Raw genomic sequence first — 20,171 nt, forward strand, 5'->3', positions numbered from 1 at the left:
AGGTGTTGATTAGTTTTCTATAACAGCAGCTCTGACAGTCGTGTAGGTTTATATTAATGCGCTCGCTCTAATACGTTATCGTTTCTATAGTAACAGGGTCGTGTACAGCGGACGCTCCACATACACGCTCTACGTTTATTTAACATGTATGGAAGGAGTCTCCAGTGTCAGCGCTTTGTAACAGTCAGAGGTAAAGCTGTAACTTGAAGTTTTCCGACATCTTCAGGACAGAGGAGTTTACGCTTCTTTGCGGTTTCTCAGTAACATGCGGAACAAGCTGCGATTATTTTCTTATTAACATCAAGAGAGAGAAAAAGTGAGGCTGGTGAGGGAACGAGTGTTTATCGCTGTCAGAACAGGAAGAAGCTTGTTTCATGGAACATGAAATGTAAACAGAAACGGATAAACAGTATGACGTTGTTGTTTAATAAATAAAAAATTGTAAGTCCGGGGGAATTGCTGTGGTATAAGAGGAATAAAACACTTGAGGATGTGCTGTTATAGGTAAATAATGTATAATGCGAGTGCACGAAGCTTCATGATTTTGAGTATGATTTCTGGTTTAGTGCGGATTTAAAGCCGATCACTTGAAAGTGGGAGTTTAGGGTGAGTGGGCTGAGGTTGTGTAAAAAATGAGAAGGAGGAAGAAGAGGAGGAGGAGGAGGAGGAGTGTGGATCGATTTGAGCTGAGCCAAGCTGCTTTGCTTTCTCTACAAGGTGCACCTGCTCATGCAGGAGAGAGAGAGAGAGGGAGATGCAAAGAAAGAGACAGAGAGAGATGGAAAGAAAGAGAAAGAGAGATGAAAAGAGAATATGAGGGAGAGAGAGAGAAATATGGAGAGAGAGAGCAGGGAGTCTGCTGTAATCGTGATGCACATCTCAATGTAGTGCTGGTGGCAGCTCCTCACATCATAGAGAGAGAGAGAGAGAGAGAGAGAGAGGGAGAGAGGGATATGGAAGGAGGGTGATGCAGAATTGGAAATGAGACAGATCAGAAAAGAGGAAGAGAGAAAGAAGAGGAGATATGGAGTGTTTGAATGCATGCAAGAGAAATAGAGATGCATGCAATAGAATGACAAGAGATGAAGAATGAGCTAGAAAGAGGGTGGGATTGAGGAAAAGAAAGCAAGAGTGAAGTACTGAAAAAGAGATAGAGACAGATAGGAAGAGATGAGAAAGCGAAAGGGAGAGATGTGAGAAAGAAAGAGATAGCGGAAGAGAGGAGATGAGAGATGGAGGGAAAGAGGGAAGAACAGCCTGAAAGAGTAGAGGGAGAGATGAAACGATGCTGAAGACAGAGAGAGAGAGAGAGAGGTAGAGAGAGAGAGGTAGAGAGAGAGAGGTAGAGAGAGAGGTAAAGAGAGAGGTAAAGAGAGAGAGGTAGAGAGAGAGAGAGGTAGAGAGAGAGGTAGAGAGAGAGAGAGAGAGAGAGGGAGAGAGAGAGAGGTAGAGAGAGAGGTAAAGAGAGAGGTAAAGAGAGAGAGAGAGAGAGAGAGAGAGAGAGAGAGGTAGAGAGAGAGAGGGAGAGAGAGAGAGAGGTGGAGAGAGAGAGGTAGAGTCAGGTCCAGAGTTTGTAGGGGTGCCAATAAGGGTTTGCATTGAATTAGTCATTTTTGTAGAATAAATTTCAATTAAAGGTTACATTTCTCTCATATTTTCAAATACAGAGAGAGAGAGACAGAAAAAAGAGAGACAGAGAGAAACAGATAGAAAGACAGACAGAGACACAGAATGAGAGTCAGAGAGAGACACAGAGACAGAGAGAGACAAGTAGAGAGAGAGCGAGAGAGAAATACACCCCGAACACACTCTGAATACACACCAAACACACACCAAATACACTCTGAATACACTCCAACTACACACTAAATACATTCCGAATACACTCTGAATACACACCAAATACACACTGAACACACTCCGATTACACTCAGAACACACTCAGAACACACTCAGAACACACTCCAACTACACACCAAATACACTCTGAATACACTCTGAACACACCCTGAATACACTCCTCTGTACAGACTCGTGTGTTTTATGGTTCTCTAAGTCGGAACCCCTGAGAGTCTGGAATTTATTTATTATGATGTATTATTTATTACACTGGTGGAAATCAGGGCAAAGTGTGTTATTTAAAGTGAACACAAGTGAACAATAGCAATAGATTCTTTAAAATGAAAATATATCAGAAATGAATTGTTTAAAAAACATAATATTTTTTGATTTATTGTAGTTCCTGAGAGACGAGGAGGAGAATCCGGTGTGTTATCATTTAAGGTTAGAAAAAGTGTTTGTGTGCATTTTGAATGTAATGAAACATTTAGCTCGATCCTGAGCTCGGGTTACTGTCCCTGTGGGCTTCCTCCGGGTTCTCCGGTTTCCTCCCACCTCCCAAAAACATGTCAGTAGGTTTATAAGCCCCATGGTGTGAATGAGTGTGTGAATGTGTGTGTGTGTGTACAGTGCACTGTGATGCACTGGAATCTCAGGGTGTATTCCCGCTTTACGGCCAGTATTCCCAGGGTGCTCAGCATTCCCGGGATCCACCAGTGCTTACTGAGGATGAAGAGATAAGAGAGTGTATCTGCAGCTTCATCTCTGCTGCTCTTTCTCTCATCTCTAATTTCCTAGTTTACAAACTCAGCCTGGAATTTAAGCATGCATACACTCGTGTGTGCTAATTAACTCGAGCGCTGCGTAATAGAACTGGGACAGAATCAAAGCGTTCACACCTCAGTGCAGTCTGAGTGAAGAAGCTGCTGTGTGTATCGTGTGTGTGTGTTTATGGCAGGATTTCTGACGCTCCAGGAGTCGGCTCCGCTCCTGTCCTGCTGCTGTTTCAGTCTTTAACCATCATCTTGTTGATATGAAGCTAATAACACGCTAATGTTACCATTACTTTAGTTTAAAAAGGACGATAGAGCCGCTGTGCTGTGTAACTGCACCGTAGTGGAGTTCAGGATTGTTGTTCAGAAGGTGTTGAGTCAGGTTTATATTAATGCGCTTGTTCTCACACGTTATTGTTTCTATAGTAACAGCTCATTCACAGGTACAGCGGAAGCTCCACAAAAACGGATTTAAAAAAAATTGCTGATATGGTGAAGTTTTCTGTAAGGAAATTTATTCGTTTATGTAACATTTACAGAAGGAGTCTCCAGTGTCAGCGCTTTGTAACAGAAAGAGGTAAAGCTGTAACTGCAAGTTTTCCGACATCTTCAGGACAGAGGAGTTTACGCTTCTTTGCGGATTCATGTAGTGTTAATTTCGTTAACGAAAACTATGACAAAACATGTCCGTCAACGACCTTTTTTTCCACGATTAAGACGAGACGATGACGAGACGATGACGAGACGACGACGAGACGACAGCGAGGTCATTGAACACTAACTGCGACTATATCAGCATGCAGTATTGTTGACGAAAAAGACGAGACTAAAATGTATCTTAAAAAATACGAACTTTACTAAACTCTCTCTTTATTTTCATCGATAAAAAAGAGGAGATAAAATATCATAGACTGTTTTTTTTTTTTTTAATTACAATCCAGATATCGTGTTCATTGGACGGCATGAGCGGCAGGTTCCTTTCCTGTGCTGCGAGCGGGATATCAGGACTAAGCAAGCGCAGTGAGGAGCATCTTTCAAGCTAACGTTCATTAAATAATGACAGCAACAGCTGGACTTTGGAGATCATTCAACCTGTGTGACAAAAAATGATTGGTTTTGGCTAGACTACATTGACTGAAATGTTAATCAATAATAATCTTATGGCTAAAAATGTCTACAGTTTCTGTGACTAAAACAAGATAAGAACAAGATAAGACTAGATAACAAGATAACACTAAAATGCTCAGACTTTTAGTCAAATAAAAAACAAGATAAGGTTGACTAAATATGATTTAAAAGAAAATAAAAATTAAAAAAAAACTATCAGGGACATTTGACACAGGACTAAGACTAAATTAAAATATAGATGACAAAAGTAACACTAGTAACATGACCAACTGCGTTTTTTTGTCTTATTAACTTGAAGAGAGAGAAGAAAGAGAGGCTGGTGAGGGAACCACTGTTTATAGCTGCTATAACGTAAGTGACAACAGGAACTAACTTGTTTCACAGAACTTGTAATATAACTGTAAATGGATAAACAGTATGACGTTCTTTTAGATTGTAATTGTTGGCGAGTTGCTGTGGTATGAGAGGAACAAAACACTTCAGGACATGTTGTTATAGGAAAGTAATCAGCCGTTGAGTTCTGGATTGTGATTGGTCAGAAGAGAAGGTGTTGATGAATTTTCTGTAACAGCAGCTCGGACAGTAGTGCAGCTGCAGATCTCAGGTTTGTATTAATTGTACGTGTGTGTATTGCCTTCACTTTAAAGCTGCATTAACAGACACATGTTTAGTGCTAATCTGGTGTCTATATGCTTCTGTTACTTGTTAGCAGCTTTAGCCTTGAAACTTCAGTGCAAAACTAAAGAAGCACACTGTCTCTGGTCTTCTCTCCGTTACAGATGTATGGCCGATACACTCAGGAGCTCGGCACCTACGCCAAGGAGGAAGCGGCTCGCTTTCGGGCTGCAGGGGCTCGAAACCAAACGCCGGATCAGCTGGAATACGAAAAGAATCCGTGTGTCAAGTGCCAGCGTGAGTCAGAGAACGCTGTACCTTCACCTGCTCATGTCAAGGATAAAGCCTGAACTAAAGCAGGCGAGGAGCGTGGGCAGGAATCTGACAGGACGTGACCTGTGTGTTTATATTTACACGTGCATTTACTCATTTAACTGTCTTTAGGTCACTGAAAAGTGCTATATAAATATATAAATAAAATGAAACATCGCTGCTACAGGCGTTATGAAACAGTCAGAAGAGGAGTTTTAGACAGGATTTATGTTCAGGCAGGAACAGATGTGAGCACCACATGCATTTTCTTTTTTCACAGCCGTCGCACTCGCTCTCGAAATAGCAGCAACACCGTCGCGTGTCGTGTCGTGGATGTATGAGTGTGAAACTGTCAGAGAAATTTGTTACGCTTTGTTCAAATGCAGTAGTATTTATTCACAGAAAAACACTAGAACACACACTCGCTGTTTTATTTCCGTGTGTTAATGTACATTACTCAGAATATGTTGTGTTGTGTTTTCTGTGATGCGAGGGATGCGAGCTGCTGACGTTTATTGCGACACTGGATCAACAGGGGTTTCAGTTATGACGTAACGTATTGGGAGGGGTTTCTACTATGACGTAATGTATGACATCAGATGTGACATGAATTAACCAGAGCAATCAGATTTAAATGAGATTAAATGCATTTACATCTGAAAATAATCCTACTAGTCAACTAACAGCGTTAAAGAACGACTCTTTATCTTGATATATCATTGAGATAACGAATAAACGTTTAGCCGTGGAGAAGCAAGCTGATCAAAAGAGGAGGATGAAACATATTTAAAAGAAATGTAGAGATAATAAGGAAGAGTGAGTTAATAGCTATTACGGGAATAATATCTTCTTAATGGTGGTTTTATGGCCATCCCTTGATGGATGGGGTAGAGGGGTGCCAATATATTGTGCAGAGCAACATATGGGCTATAGTCAGTGAATGAACACTATAGGTGAAGGTGTATCTGATAAAATGGTTTTATATATAGATCCATCCTAACGGCAGTGTAAGTGAGTGTGTTTGATGTCGGGAGAAATGATGTGAGCTTAACAGTCTCGTTTGTCTCTGAGCCCCGGAACATCAGTGTGTAGCGACAGGGATGTGTGAGGAAGCAGACGCTGCAGATAACGTTGCCTCGTTTAGCCTCGTGTTGATAGATTGCCCTCTACTGGACACTAATTACCATCGATCGGCTCGTTTGGACTCGCTTTGTCCTTGTGTGTCTCATTGAGATTCCACAGGTGCTGCAGCCATGGAGCCAAAAAGCTGCAGAGGAGACGCTGGATGTGTGTGTGTGTGTGTGTGTGTGTGTGTGTGAGTGAGATCACGATAAAGCACCAGACAAGTGTTTCCGATGGTGACATGACGACAACAGATGACAATAAAGATGGCGGTTTAGATGAGGAATATTGATTCTGTCATTGATAAGCTGGGCAGAAAGGGAAAAAATGGCCGCCGCCATGTTGTGTGTTTGCCAGCAGGGAGCACGATCAGTCTCTGTTATTATTAGAAAATGACAAATGCTGTGTGCATGGAACAGCTCTATCATTATCATAGCTGATGTGTGTGTGTGTGTGTGTGTGTGAGAGAGAGAGAGAGACCTGTTATGTGTGTCTACAAGGACAAACTTACACAAATCAACTTACATCTCTGTTTCCTCTGTTTAACTCATTTCTCACACTGTTTAGCTTTAATTTATCTGTTTGCTAGCATTCGGATGAATTAGCAAAAAAAACAAACAAAAAAAACAATGTGTTCTGCTTTATGAAGCAAAAAAAATCCGTTATTGGAATCTGGTCAGCGTCCCGGTGTTTTTGGCATTCCACAAGTTCCCTCGGTGGCGTTTATTAATTAATTGTTTATTAAATGAAGCCGAGGTTTGGCCTCCGCTAGGCGAATCTCCAAAGACCCACACACCTTCTGTATCAGTATCGTCGCCTCCTTAGGCAGCCTGTTGAGTGTGAACTGCTCTGTGTGAAGAAGCATGAAAAATCGCCTGCTGGCGCAGTGTGTGTGTGTGTGTGTGTGTGTGTGTGTGTAGTGCAGCTCCTCTGAACCTCCATGACAGGATTTCAGGGATTTGGATGATCATCAAGTTGCCACCTACACACACAGAATGGGAGCTGGAGTGAGCAGGGAGTCATCATGTTCACTCCCTCTATCTGTCATTTTCTCTCTTTGTGTTTCTCTCTCTCCCACTGGCAGTGTGTACATAACACACACACACACACACACACACACACTAACTCTACCTATATCTATACATATATATGCATATGCAGAAGACAAGTGCACTAGCTGTCTGAACGAAGAGCTTCTGGTTATGATGTAATGCACTGCAAGGGGTTTCAGCTATGTGATGTATTAGGAGGGGTTTCAGTGATGACATCATATATTAGGAGGGGTTTCAGTGATGATGTCATGTATTAGGAGGGGTTTCATTGATGACGTAATGTATTAGGAGGGGTTTCAGTGATGACATCATGTATTAGGAGGGGTTTCAGTGATGACATCATGTATTAGGAGGGGTTTCACTGATGACGTAATGTATTAGGAGGGGTTTCATTGATGACGTAATGTATTAGGAGGGGTTTCAGTGATGACATCATGTATTAGGAGGGGTTTCAGCGATGACATCATGTATTAGGAGGGGTTTCATTGATGATATCATGTATTAGGAGGGGTTTCAGTGATGACGTAATGTATTAGGAGGGGTTTCACTGATGACGTAATGTATTAGGAGGGGTTTCATTGATGACGTAATGTATTAGGAGGGGTTTCAGCGATGACATCATATATTAGGAGGGGTTTCAGTGATGATGTCATGTATTAGGAGGGGTTTCAGTGATGACGTAATGTATTAGGAGGGGTTTCAGTGATGACGTCATGTATTAGGAGGGGTTTCATTGATGACTTCATGTATTAGGAGGGGTTTCAGTGATGACTTCATGTATTAGGAGGGGTTTCATTGATGACTTCATGTATTAGGAGGGGTTTCAGTGATGACTTCATGTATTAGGAGGGGTTTTACTGATGACGTCATGTATTAGGAGGGGTTTCATTGATGACGTAATGTATTAGGAGGGGTTTCAGTGATGATATGTATTAGGAGGTGTTTCACTGATGACGTAATGTATTAGGAGGGGTTTCATTGATGACGTAATGTATTAGGAGGGGTTTCAGCGATGACATCATGTATTAGGAGGGGTTTCAGTGATGATGTCATGTATTAGGAGGGGTTTCATTGATGACGTAATGTATTAGGAGGGGTTTCAGTGATGATATCATGTATTAGGAGGGGTTTCAGTGATGACGTAATGTATTAGGAGGGGTTTCATTGATGACGTAATGTATTAGGAGGGGTTTCAGCGATGACATCATGTATTAGGAGGGGTTTCAGTGATGATGTCATGTATTAGGAGGGGTTTCATTGATGACGTAATGTATTAGGAGGGGTTTCAGTGATGACGTAATGTATTAGGAGGGATTTCAGTGATGACGTCATGTATTAGGAGGGGTTTCATTGATGACTTCATGTATTAGGAGGGGTTTCAGTGATGACGTCATGTATTAGGAGGGGTTTCATTGATGACTTCATGTATTAGGAGGGGTTTCAGTGATGACGTCATGTATTAGGAGGGGTTTCATTGATGACTTCATGTATTAGGAGGGGTTTCAGTGATGATATCATGTATTAGGAGGGGTTTCAGTGATGATATCATGTATTAGGAGGGGTTTCACTGATGACGTAATGTATTAGGAGGGGTTTCATTGATGACGTAATGTATTAGGAGGGGTTTCAGCGATGACATCATGTATTAGGAGGGGTTTCAGTGATGATGTCATGTATTAGGAGGGGTTTCATTGATGACGTAATGTATTAGGAGGGGTTTCAGTGATGACGTAATGTATTAGGAGGGATTTCAGTGATGACGTCATGTATTAGGAGGGGTTTCATTGACTTCATGTATTAGGAGGGGTTTCAGTGATGACGTCATGTATTAGGAGGGGTTTCATTGATGACTTCATGTATTAGGAGGGGTTTCAGTGATGACGTCATGTATTAGGAGGGGTTTCATTGATGACTTCATGTATTAGGAGGGGTTTCAGCGATGACATCATGTATTAGGAGGGGTTTCAGTGATGATATCATGTATTAGGAGGGGTTTCAGTGATGACGTAATGTATTAGGAGGGGTTTCACTGATGACGTAATGTATTAGGAGGGGTTTCATTGATGACTTCATGTATTAGGAGGGGTTTCAGCGATGACATCATGTATTAGGAGGGGTTTCAGTGATGATATCATGTATTAGGAGGGGTTTCAGTGATGACGTAATGTATTAGGAGGGGTTTCACTGATGACGTAATGTATTAGGAGGGGTTTCATTGATGACGTAATGTATTAGGAGGGGTTTCAGCGATGACGTCATGTATTAGGAGGGGTTTCATTGATGACGTAATGTATTAGGAGGGGTTTCAGTGATGACGTAATGTATTAGGAGGGGTTTCAGTGATGACGTCGTGTATTAGGAGGGGTTTCAGTGATGACGTCATGTATTAGGAGGGGTTTCAGTGATGACTTAATGTATTAGGAGGGGTTTCAGTGATGACGTCGTGTATTAGGAGGGGTTTCAGTGATGACGTCATGTATTAGGAGGGGTTTCAGTGATGACTTCATGTATTAGGAGGGGTTTCAGTGATGACTTCATGTATTAGGAGGGGTTTCAGTGATGACGTCATGTATTAGGAGGGGTTTCATTGATGACGTAATGTATTAGGAGGGGTTTCAGCGATGACGTAATGTATTAGGAGGGGTTTCAGTGATGATGTCATGTATTAGGAGGGGTTTCAGCGATGACATCATGTATTAGGAGGGGTTTCAGTGATGACGTCATGTATTAGGAGGGGTTTCATTGATGACGTAATGTATTAGGAGGGGTTTCAGCGATGACGTAATGTATTAGGAGGGGTTTCAGTGATGACATAATGTATTAGGAGGGGTTTCAGTGATGACTTCATGTATTAGGAGGGGTTTCAGCGATGACGTAATGTATTAGGAGGGGTTTCAGTGATGACTTCATGTATTAGGAGGGGTTTCATTGATGACTTCATGTATTAGGAGGGGTTTCATTGATGACGTAATGTATTAGGAGGGGTTTCAGTGATGATATCATGTATTAGGAGGTGTTTCACTGATGACGTAATGTATTAGGAGGGGTTTCATTGATGACGTAATGTATTAGGAGGGGTTTCAGCGATGACATCATGTATTAGGAGGGGTTTCAGTGATGATGTCATGTATTAGGAGGGGTTTCATTGATGACGTAATGTATTAGGAGGGGTTTCAGTGATGATATCATGTATTAGGAGGGGTTTCAGTGATGACGTAATGTATTAGGAGGGGTTTCATTGATGACGTAATGTATTAGGAGGGGTTTCAGCGATGACATCATGTATTAGGAGGGGTTTCAGTGATGATGTCATGTATTAGGAGGGGTTTCATTGATGACGTAATGTATTAGGAGGGGTTTCAGTGATGACGTAATGTATTAGGAGGGATTTCAGTGATGACGTCATGTATTAGGAGGGGTTTCATTGATGACTTCATGTATTAGGAGGGGTTTCAGTGATGACGTCATGTATTAGGAGGGGTTTCATTGATGACTTCATGTATTAGGAGGGGTTTCAGTGATGACGTCATGTATTAGGTGGGGTTTCATTGATGACTTCATGTATTAGGAGGGGTTTCAGTGATGATATCATGTATTAGGAGGGGTTTCACTGATGACGTAATGTATTAGGAGGGGTTTCATTGATGACTTCATGTATTAGGAGGGGTTTCAGCGATGACATCATGTATTAGGAGGGATTTCAGTGATGATGTCATGTATTAGGAGGGGTTTCATTGATGACTTCATGTATTAGGAGGGGTTTCAGTGATGACGTCATGTATTAGGAGGGGTTTCATTGATGACTTCATGTATTAGGAGGGGTTTCAGTGATGACGTCATGTATTAGGAGGGGTTTCATTGATGACTTCATGTATTAGGAGGGGTTTCAGCGATGACATCATGTATTAGGAGGGGTTTCAGTGATGATATCATGTATTAGGAGGGGTTTCAGTGATGACGTAATGTATTAGGAGGGGTTTCACTGATGACGTAATGTATTAGGAGGGGTTTCATTGATGACTTCATGTATTAGGAGGGGTTTCAGCGATGACATCATGTATTAGGAGGGGTTTCAGTGATGATATCATGTATTAGGAGGGGTTTCAGTGATGACGTAATGTATTAGGAGGGGTTTCACTGATGACGTAATGTATTAGGAGGGGTTTCATTGATGACGTAATGTATTAGGAGGGGTTTCAGCGATGACGTCATGTATTAGGAGGGGTTTCAGTGATGACGTCATGTATTAGGAGGGGTTTCATTGATGACGTAATGTATTAGGAGGGGTTTCAGTGATGACGTAATGTATTAGGAGGGGTTTCAGTGATGACGTCATGTATTAGGAGGGGTTTCAGTGATGACGTCATGTATTAGGAGGGGTTTCAGTGATGACTTCATGTATTAGGAGGGGTTTCAGTGATGACGTAATGTATTAGGAGGGGTTTCAGTGATGACGTCATGTATTAGGAGGGGTTTCATTGATGACGTAATGTATTAGGAGGGGTTTCAGCAATGACGTAATGTATTAGGAGGGGTTTCAGTGATGATGTCATGTATTAGGAGGGGTTTCAGCGATGACATCATGTATTAGGAGGGGTTTCAGTGATGACGTCATGTATTAGGAGGGGTTTCATTGATGACGTAATGTATTAGGAGGGGTTTCAGCGATGACGTAATGTATTAGGAGGGGTTTCAGTGATGACATAATGTATTAGGAGGGGTTTCAGCGATGACGTAATGTATTAGGAGGGGTTTCAGTGATGACGTAATGTATTAGGAGGGGTTTCAGTGATGACATCATGTATTAGGAGGGGTTTCAGTGATGACGTCATGTATTAGGAGGGGTTTCATTGATGACGTCATGTATTAGGAGGGGTTTCAGTGATGACTTCATGTATTAGGAGGGGTTTCAGTGATGACGTCATGTATTAGGAGGGGTTTCAGTGATGACGTCATGTATTAGGAGGAGTTTCAGTGATGACGTAATGTATTAGGAGGGGTTTCAGTGATGACGTCATGTATTAGGAGGAGTTTCAGTGATGACGTAATGTATTAGGAGGGGTTTCATTGATGACGTAATGTATTAGGAGGGGTTTCAGCGATGACCTCATGTATTAGGAGGGGTTTCAGTGATGATGTCATGTATTAGGAGGGGTTTCATTGATGATGTCATGTATTAGGAGGGGTTTCATTGATGATGTCATGTATTAGGAGGGGTTTCAGTGATGACGTAATGTATTAGGAGGGGTTTTACTGATGACGTAATGTATTAGGAGGGGTTTCATTGATGACGTAATGTATTAGGAGGGGTTTCAGTGATGACATCATGTATTAGGAGGGGTTTTACTGATGACGTCATGTATTAGGAGGGGTTTTATTGATGTACTGACCAAATAATTATTTAGATTGGGGCAACTTCAACCAAATAAACTGTGTCTTTATTATGAAAAACAGAAGACAAGAGCAAATTCATAAATCAGAAAGCCCCTGGTTATTGGGTTCTACAGAGAATTAAGGGTTCTGCTAGACTAACAGGTGTGAACAGTGATTAGGGGGCGTGGTCAGGGCGGAGCTGGAGCAGGTGTGAGGAAAACCAGGAAACTAGAGACAGAAGACTGCTAAACCAGGAGAGACTTAACAAATAAATAGTTCTCATGCTTCTAGAGGAGACCTGGCTGGTGGGTGGGAATTGGATGAGCCTAAATTAGATAAGATTAGATGAGACTAAAATAAGAAAGTGTGCAAAAATTCCCAGCACAGTAAACATAGCTGGCCTCTGTGGCACTGCAGCAGGAAGAGAACCAGCATAAGAGCATGCAGAGTTTACAAAAAAGCAACGGAATAATCCTGCGACGATGTAAAAAAAAAAAAAAAAAAAAAAAGCAGAGGACGGTGATGCCCAGAGGCTCAGCATTAACAGCTTGACATTGGTTGTCATGTCAGGCACAGAGAGCAGATCTCAGTGCCTCCTACGATCCACTCGCCTCCGTTTCTCCTCCTGCAGATATAAATATCCTGTCGTTCCCTCGACATGTTGCGCTTTGCTGCATTATGCATGAGTTCTGCACGCTGTCACTGCCGTCCACGCCGAGGGAAATCGCACGCTCGGTGCTTTTCCCATGGCTGTCCCTCACACACTCGATAAGGACTTAAAATACACCACCTGTCTACTTTCATAGCACAATAACCTCGAGCTTTACAACATTATCACAATGTTGTTAAACTGAAGCATGAGAGAAAATGATTTTCAGTTCTATTCAGGTGGAACAAACAGGAGAGAAACGATGCCTATAAATGCTGCCTATGTAGGCAGCCTCCTCCCAAGTGAAACTCGGTTTAATAATTTGAAGTGTCTACGATAATAATGTAATATAGTGTGTGCTAAAGATCACAGCCCCAAAAATATACCTGCTACTGATTGTCTGAAAGTGTTATTACATTTTTTTTAATATTATTATATATTGGTAATTGCTTGGGGTGCCAATAATTTTGGCATGTGGTTTTGTCAATCTTCCTTACCAAGGGTGCCAATAATTTTGGCGCTGACCGCATTCAGCTGCTTCTAATGTAGATTTCATACCGTCTCTAGATCAATGCATGCTGTGCTACAGTATGACATCATGTTGGGCTGTAACCATGACAACGAGCTTAAATAGATAGTTAGGTGGCTGCTACAAGAAATATAAACAACAAGGATTTACGCGAAAATGGTTACGATTTCTAAGCTGCAGTGCAGTGTGTGGAAATGTTTGTAGTTAAAGATATTTTAGTGAAATGAACAGAGCGAAATGATGGTAAACTCTGAGACGTAACCATAGCAACGATCGTATGACGGTAGCCTTCGCGTCTGGCGTAATGTATTGGGTTGTGACGTGAAAATAGATCTTCTCGAAAAGAAGAGAATTTAACCGTACCTTAATTTGCTTGTGGAAACTAGTTTGCACATTATACAAGCCTCTTATGCTGTGATGTTCTTCTCCCCACACACACACACACACACACACACACACACACACACTGATTATAATGATCATCACTGAGGTGAAGAGGAGACGGCTTTAGTCTCAGCAGGTTGAGACTTCTGAAAACAGACTTGTGGGTAATGTAGTTCAGAAGAGTACACACTAACCCCGTTTTGCGTCCATAGTGTGCACTTCGCGCTGTCAGAGGTTCCTGATTTCCCGTGTGGGTGAAGACTGGATTTTCCTGATCCTCCTGGGGCTGGTGATGGCGTTGGTCAGCTGGGTGATGGACTACACTATCGCCTTCTGTCAGCAAGGTGAGACGGAGGACATGAAAAACAGACGAAAGCTCTCAGTACGCTCTCAGTAACATTAAGACATTTCCTCAAATAGGCTGCATTTATCTTTATCCCACTGCTGTGCTGATTTCTCGATTCTCGATTCTGATTGGTCAGAAGTGAAGGTGTTGATTAGTTTTCTATAACAGCAGCTCTGACAGTAGTGCAGGTTTATATTAACGCCCTCGTTCTAATATGTTATCGTTTCTATAGTAACAGCTCGTTCACAGAGTCTCGTAAAGCAAACGCTCCACGTAAACGGATTTTTAAAAATCGTTGGTATGGTGAAGTTTTCTGTAAGGAGACGTTTATTTAATTAACATCTACAGAAGGAGTCTGTAACATTACAAGCTGCGTTACTTTGTCTTATTAACTTCACGAGAGAAATAAAAAGAGAGGCTGGCGAGGGAATGTAAGAGAGAACAGGAAGTAATTTGTTTCTCAGATGTTTCACAAACATTAAATATAACTATAAATGGATAAAAAGTGAAACATGATGTATGCTTATGTAACAAATAAACAATATTAGAATTGTTGGCAAATATGTTGGCATCTATAAGATGAATAAAACATTTGGGGACGTGCTACTATAGGAAAATAATCCCTTTGAGGGATTCAGGGATTGCTTGGTAAAATGACGTGTGTGTGTGTGTGTGTGTGTGTGTGTGTGCTGAACTAGGACAAGTGTGTGTTGAAGTATGACAAGTGTTTGTGTGTCGTTGTGTCTGTAGCACAGAAGTGGATGTACGGAGGACTGGACAGTAACATGCTTCTGCAGTACCTGGCCTGGGTTGCGTATCCTGTGGTCCTCATTACCTTCTCCGCAGGGTTTACACAAATTCTTGCACCTCAAGCAGTGGGTGAGACACACACACACACACACACACACACTTGTAACCCGTAATAAAAAGTACTAGAGAAGATGTTAGTCATGGTGGCGATACTACACTTTTTCTATAACAATAGCTGAATTTTATTACGAGTTACGTTGTTATCCCGTTGTTATATTATTTAACCTTACGGTTCTTATTGGACGGCATTTTAAATGAAATAAATAAATAAATAAACCTCACAATGAATATTCTTCCTGTCCTTGTGTTCTTGTATCCACTCCTCCTCCTCCTCCTCCTCCTCCTCCTCGGCTAGGTTCTGGGATTCCAGAGATGAAGACGATCCTTCGTGGTGTGGTGCTGAAGGAATACCTGACTTTTAAAACCTTTGTGGCAAAAGTTATTGGTTTGACTTGTGCCCTTGGTAGCGGCATGCCACTGGGTAAAGAGGTGAGTTAGCCGTGCAGGTAGTGTAAAAAAGTGTGAATATAGTGAACAGTGAACGCAAATAAGAATTAAAGCCATGCATATAGTAAATAATTCATCTATACAGTGGCTAAAATTATGCAAATATTAAATAAAGTCATGCATGAGGCCTATATAAAATAAAGCCAGGCATGTAGTAAATAAATAAATAAATAAGGCATGTATTGTGCTAGCTTTAAATAAACACACAACTGATCTAGCTGATGCACAAAGCATGTAACGTGTCCGTCTGTACGTGCAGGGTCCGTTTGTCCACGTTGCGAGTCTGTGCGCTGCTCTCCTGAGCAAATTCATGGCCCTGTTTGGAGGAATCTACATGGTGAGAGGCGTTTTTCTTCTTATCTAAAGAGCTCCAATCAATATTTACTTTGTCTGTGAAGGTTCTGAGTCATCCAGGTCACTGAAATGTGTAGAAGTAAGCGAACACGACTGGAGTTGTGTTTATTGTAATGAAGACGTTTCAGCGCTCAGCAGTGGGCAGAATGACAGTATCATGGTATGAGAACGCTTCGACTCAATATGGTGTCTGATGTTTTCATGATATCTGCTTTGGGAATTTCCCACTTTCGAAAGGGGACGACGTAATAAGAATAAGAAGAATAAGAAGAAGAAGAATGTGGAAGTGGTGCTGTGAAGGTTAAATGTCATTCTAGAGCATATTTCAACTGCATTATTTAAATCAGTACAGCACAAGACTAAAGCTTTAACTGTTTTCTTTCTCATTTCTTTCCTTTTTTATGATATAACGTCATACTGAAGAATTAACACAATTCCTTTTCATATAATATGCACTACATTTATTAAAACAGTGGCCATCTCTTGCAAATAATAATTAAAGTCATGCGCGTGTATTTATTTATCCATGCATACAGTGAATAAAACTATGCATAAAGTGAATGAAGCATGCATACAGTGAATAAACTGTACATGTAGGGAATAATATTGTGTATATAGAAAATAAAGCATGCATATAGTGAATAAAGCCATTTTTAGTGAATAAAGCATTCATATAGTGATTAACACCATGTATCTAGTGAATAAATCCATCCTTCTAGTGAATAAAGCCATTTTTTAGTGAATAAAGCCATTTTTTAGTGAATAAATCCATCTATACAGTGAATAAAGTCATTTTTTTAGTGAATAAAGCCATTTTTTTAGTGAATAAAGCCATTTTTTTTAGTGAATAAAGTCATGCATATAGAGAATAATGTCATTTTTTTAGTGAATAAAGCATTCATATAGTGAATAAAGCCATTTTTAGTGAATAGTCATGCAAATAGTAAAAAAAAAAGCATGCATAAAGCTACTAAGGCCACGTATGAAGTTAAAAACTCAGCGTGATAAACCTTTCGGAGGCATTTTTACAGCAGACCCTTAACAGAATTCCTTTCTCATCTAGTCTGCACAATATTAATATATAAACAGCTGAATGCTTGTTGAAATTCAGAGACTAAAAGCTCTGCTAATTATTTGTCTGACACTTGTATACCTGTGGGTGTTACTCTTGATTACAGCAAAGTGTAAATTTAATTAGTGTGACATTATAATGGAGGCTGAAGCCACAGGGGCGAAACCCAGCTACTGACATCAGCATGAGCTGATTTTGACGTGGAATTTGTCCTGATTTGTAGATGAACATTAAAGTCAGCAAGAAAAGGCACATTTTTAAAAAATGGTGTATCAGATGGTAATTGCTTGAAAGCCCCAGAGAATTATCCACTCGTGGGTTTAGCAATTTTAGCATCAGTGCAGTGTTTAAAATAAGACCACTCACCTGCTGGTGTGAATGTAGCAGTGGCTGTGGATGAATTATCCAGTGTTGTTCGTTACGATGGAATTAAACACGCAGGTATTCACTTATATCCCTGTCTGTTTTTACTTCCTACTGCTGAAGGAAGAACCATTCGAGGGAACCAAGGTAAGAATCAAATGCACATTTTATCCCTTTATTCCCAATAAAGCTGATCGGTCGAGACATGTTCGAAGCTTAAAGCCTCCATTCATGTGTCAGTCTTCTCACAATGGAGCTTTCAGGATTATATTCAGGTAGGAGACATGGCCTAAAGAGCAGCTGGTGCGTTACAAGTGATTTACATAAAAATAGATTTTGACATTTGATTAATATATTAATTTTTTCATTCCATCGAACGCTACTAAACTCATTACTTGTTAGCTACATTAGTTGTGTAACTTCAGTACAAAACTGAAACTGAAACTTGTACTGACTGATCAACTACACTCGTAGAACATGTAGAACTCCTACAGGCTCTATGCAGAACCCTTCAACAGAGTGCTTCCCTATCAGAAAGGCTTCCATGTAGAACCTTTCTGAAAGGTAAGAACCCTTAACTATGCAAAGAACCTTTTGAAGAATCCTTTTTGTAAGAGTGACAGCAATGATTATTAAACAATATGGAACTGCCACGACAAAAAGGCAGTAAGAAAAAAAAATAAAATCCAGAACCCTAAAGTGTTCTTGAGTTCGTCACTGTGGGAGAACCCTTAAAGGTTCTCTGTAGAACCTCTGTCTTATAGGATTCCAAGTAGAAGTCTTAATTATCCACTAAACATTTTGAAGAACCCTTAAAACCCCTCTTTTTTTTTTTTTTGGTAAGAATTGATGACATGGGGCAAAATTCAGCACGTGACCTGTCCAAAGCGTTCTTCTCTCCCTAAAACAGAGTGGTTCCTATCAGACAGGATTATAATTAGAACCCTTTTAGGAAGCCAAGAACCTTTAATTATCCAATCAACCTTTTTGAAGAACTCTTAAAGAACCTTTTTTGTCTACGAATTCATGGCAGGGCAAAAACAGACATGTGGCCTGAGCTTCCATGGCATAATGGCGATAAGAAAGTGTGTTAAATCTAGAACCCTAAAGCGTTCTTCTGTCTGTCACTGTAGGAGAACCATTAAAGTTTCTAAACAGAACCCTACAACAGAGTGTTTCCTATCCTGTTGGATAGTATTCCAATCAGAACCCATATAGGAAGATGAGAACCCTTAATTATTCAATGAATACTTAAAGAACCCTTAAAGAACCATATTTTAAGATTAAGGCAAAACTGAGCATGTGACCTGAGCTGTCATGACAAAATAGTTCTGTCTAGTATGGATCCATTTTTTTTTTTTTAAGTAAGACCTTTTAGGAAGCTAAGAGCCTTTAATAATTCAAGGAACCCTTAAAGAACCCTTAAAGAACCTTTAAAGAACCCGTATCTCTAAGAGTGTACATTTTGCGTAAAGGGAAGTCTCTATATTATTGTATTATTTCTGCTCTACTGATTGATTTATTTACATATTTTCTGGAATATAATTATTTGGATTTATGTTGCGTAATGTTTTTTCCCACATGAAAATGAACAGACTATCACATTATCAGTTTGTGGTGATTGTGAAAATTAAAGATTATAATTTTAAGACATTTTAAACGTCTGTAATCACGTCAGTGTTTGTTTATAACGTTGGTGTGTATTTCAGCTCGTTTTTGTTTAGACACACGTCCGTTTGTGGCGTTTCACTTCTCTTAGCTTTATTCTGCTCATGTTTCTGTTCATCTCTTTAGATGGCAAGAAAGCTTCGAGGTGAGAGTTAGTTCATGGGAATGTGTGTGTGTGTGTGTGTGTGTGTGTGTTGCAGAACGAGTTGAGGAACACAGAAATGCTGTCTGCGGCGTGTGCTGTCGGAGTCGGCTGCTGCTTTGCCGCTCCTATTGGAGGTAAAGCGCACTGCAACGCCATGAGAATCATTTTATTCTGTCTGTAATGTAACCTAAACCTTCACGTATCGACTTCCTCTAACAAACTGCAGCCAAAACAAACATAGCTAAAGCAAGTGTGTCGAAGATCTTCCTGAGATATCTACATGAACATGCTGCGTGTTCAAGTAGAACAAGTCTTGAAAGAGGGATTTTCTGTTTATATTTCAGATTATTAGGTATCAGAGATGATCAATTACACCACCTGCTTCAGGACTAACGGCAGTGTGTGAACGCATTCGCGTCGGAATAACAGGGAAATTTTCCCGTTTTCCTGATTGATGTAAATACAGAATTAATTTATATTATTTTTATTTTGTCTTTGCCCCATATTTAACAGGTGTGTTGTTTAGTATCGAAGTGACGTCTACGTTTTTTGCCGTGAGAAACTATTGGAGAGGATTTTTCGCAGCAACGTTCAGCGCCTTCATCTTCAGAGTGCTGGCCGTGTGGAACAAAGATGAAGGTGAGACAGAGGAAGCGATATATATGTTTATTATTATTATTATTATTATTATTATGATTATGATTATTACATTGCTACAGTTGGCAGTTCTTTCCTTTTAACCCTTTCACTGTCTCTACGCTCCTGTACAGTGCGCTCATCACACAATAGTTACTTTTGATGTTTTCAAGTTAGTTCCTGTTGTCACTTACGTTATAGCAGCTATAAACAGTCGTTCCTCACCAGCATCTCTTTTCTCTCCCTTCTTGAAGATAATAAGACAAAAACAAATCGCAGATTGTTACGCATGTTACCGAGAAACCGCAAAGAAGCGTAAACTCCTCTGTCCTGAAGATGTTTGAAAACTTAGTTACAGCTTTACCTCTGATTATTACAAGGCACTGACACTGGAGACTCCTTCCATAAATGTTAATTAAATAAATGTCTCCTTACTTCAACAAAACTTCACCGTATCAATGCTTATTTTTAAATCCGTTTATGTGGAGAGTCCG

The 20,171-nt window shown here is 40.5% G+C and overlaps 1 protein-coding gene across 3 annotated transcripts in view; it reads left to right on the forward strand.

The window, feature by feature from the left end:
* Positions 1-1,544: 1,544 nt before the first annotated feature.
* The window catches only part of clcn2a (chloride channel, voltage-sensitive 2a), a 39,119-nt gene continuing 20,492 nt past the window's right edge, over positions 1,545-20,171 (forward strand). The window contains exons 1-9 of one of the 3 annotated variants that reach the window (XM_053227684.1): positions 1,545-4,091; positions 4,239-4,344; positions 4,520-4,652; positions 13,989-14,120; positions 14,873-15,001; positions 15,288-15,421; positions 15,699-15,776; positions 19,097-19,175; positions 19,555-19,680. In XM_053227684.1, the coding sequence (XP_053083659.1) occupies positions 4,520-4,652; positions 13,989-14,120; positions 14,873-15,001; positions 15,288-15,421; positions 15,699-15,776; positions 19,097-19,175; positions 19,555-19,680 (811 nt within the window). In that variant the 5' untranslated portion in view covers positions 1,545-4,091; positions 4,239-4,344. Of the gene's footprint in view, positions 4,092-4,238; positions 4,345-4,519; positions 4,653-12,094; positions 14,121-14,872; positions 15,002-15,287; positions 15,422-15,698; positions 15,777-16,704; positions 17,376-19,096; positions 19,176-19,554; positions 19,681-20,171 lie in introns of those variants that run through there. The other 2 variants (XM_053227685.1, XM_053227686.1) reach the window with 2 other exon arrangements.

This window comes from Pangasianodon hypophthalmus, chromosome 21, assembly GCF_027358585.1.
Source record: "Pangasianodon hypophthalmus isolate fPanHyp1 chromosome 21, fPanHyp1.pri, whole genome shotgun sequence".
NCBI lineage: Eukaryota > Metazoa > Chordata > Actinopteri > Siluriformes > Pangasiidae > Pangasianodon > Pangasianodon hypophthalmus.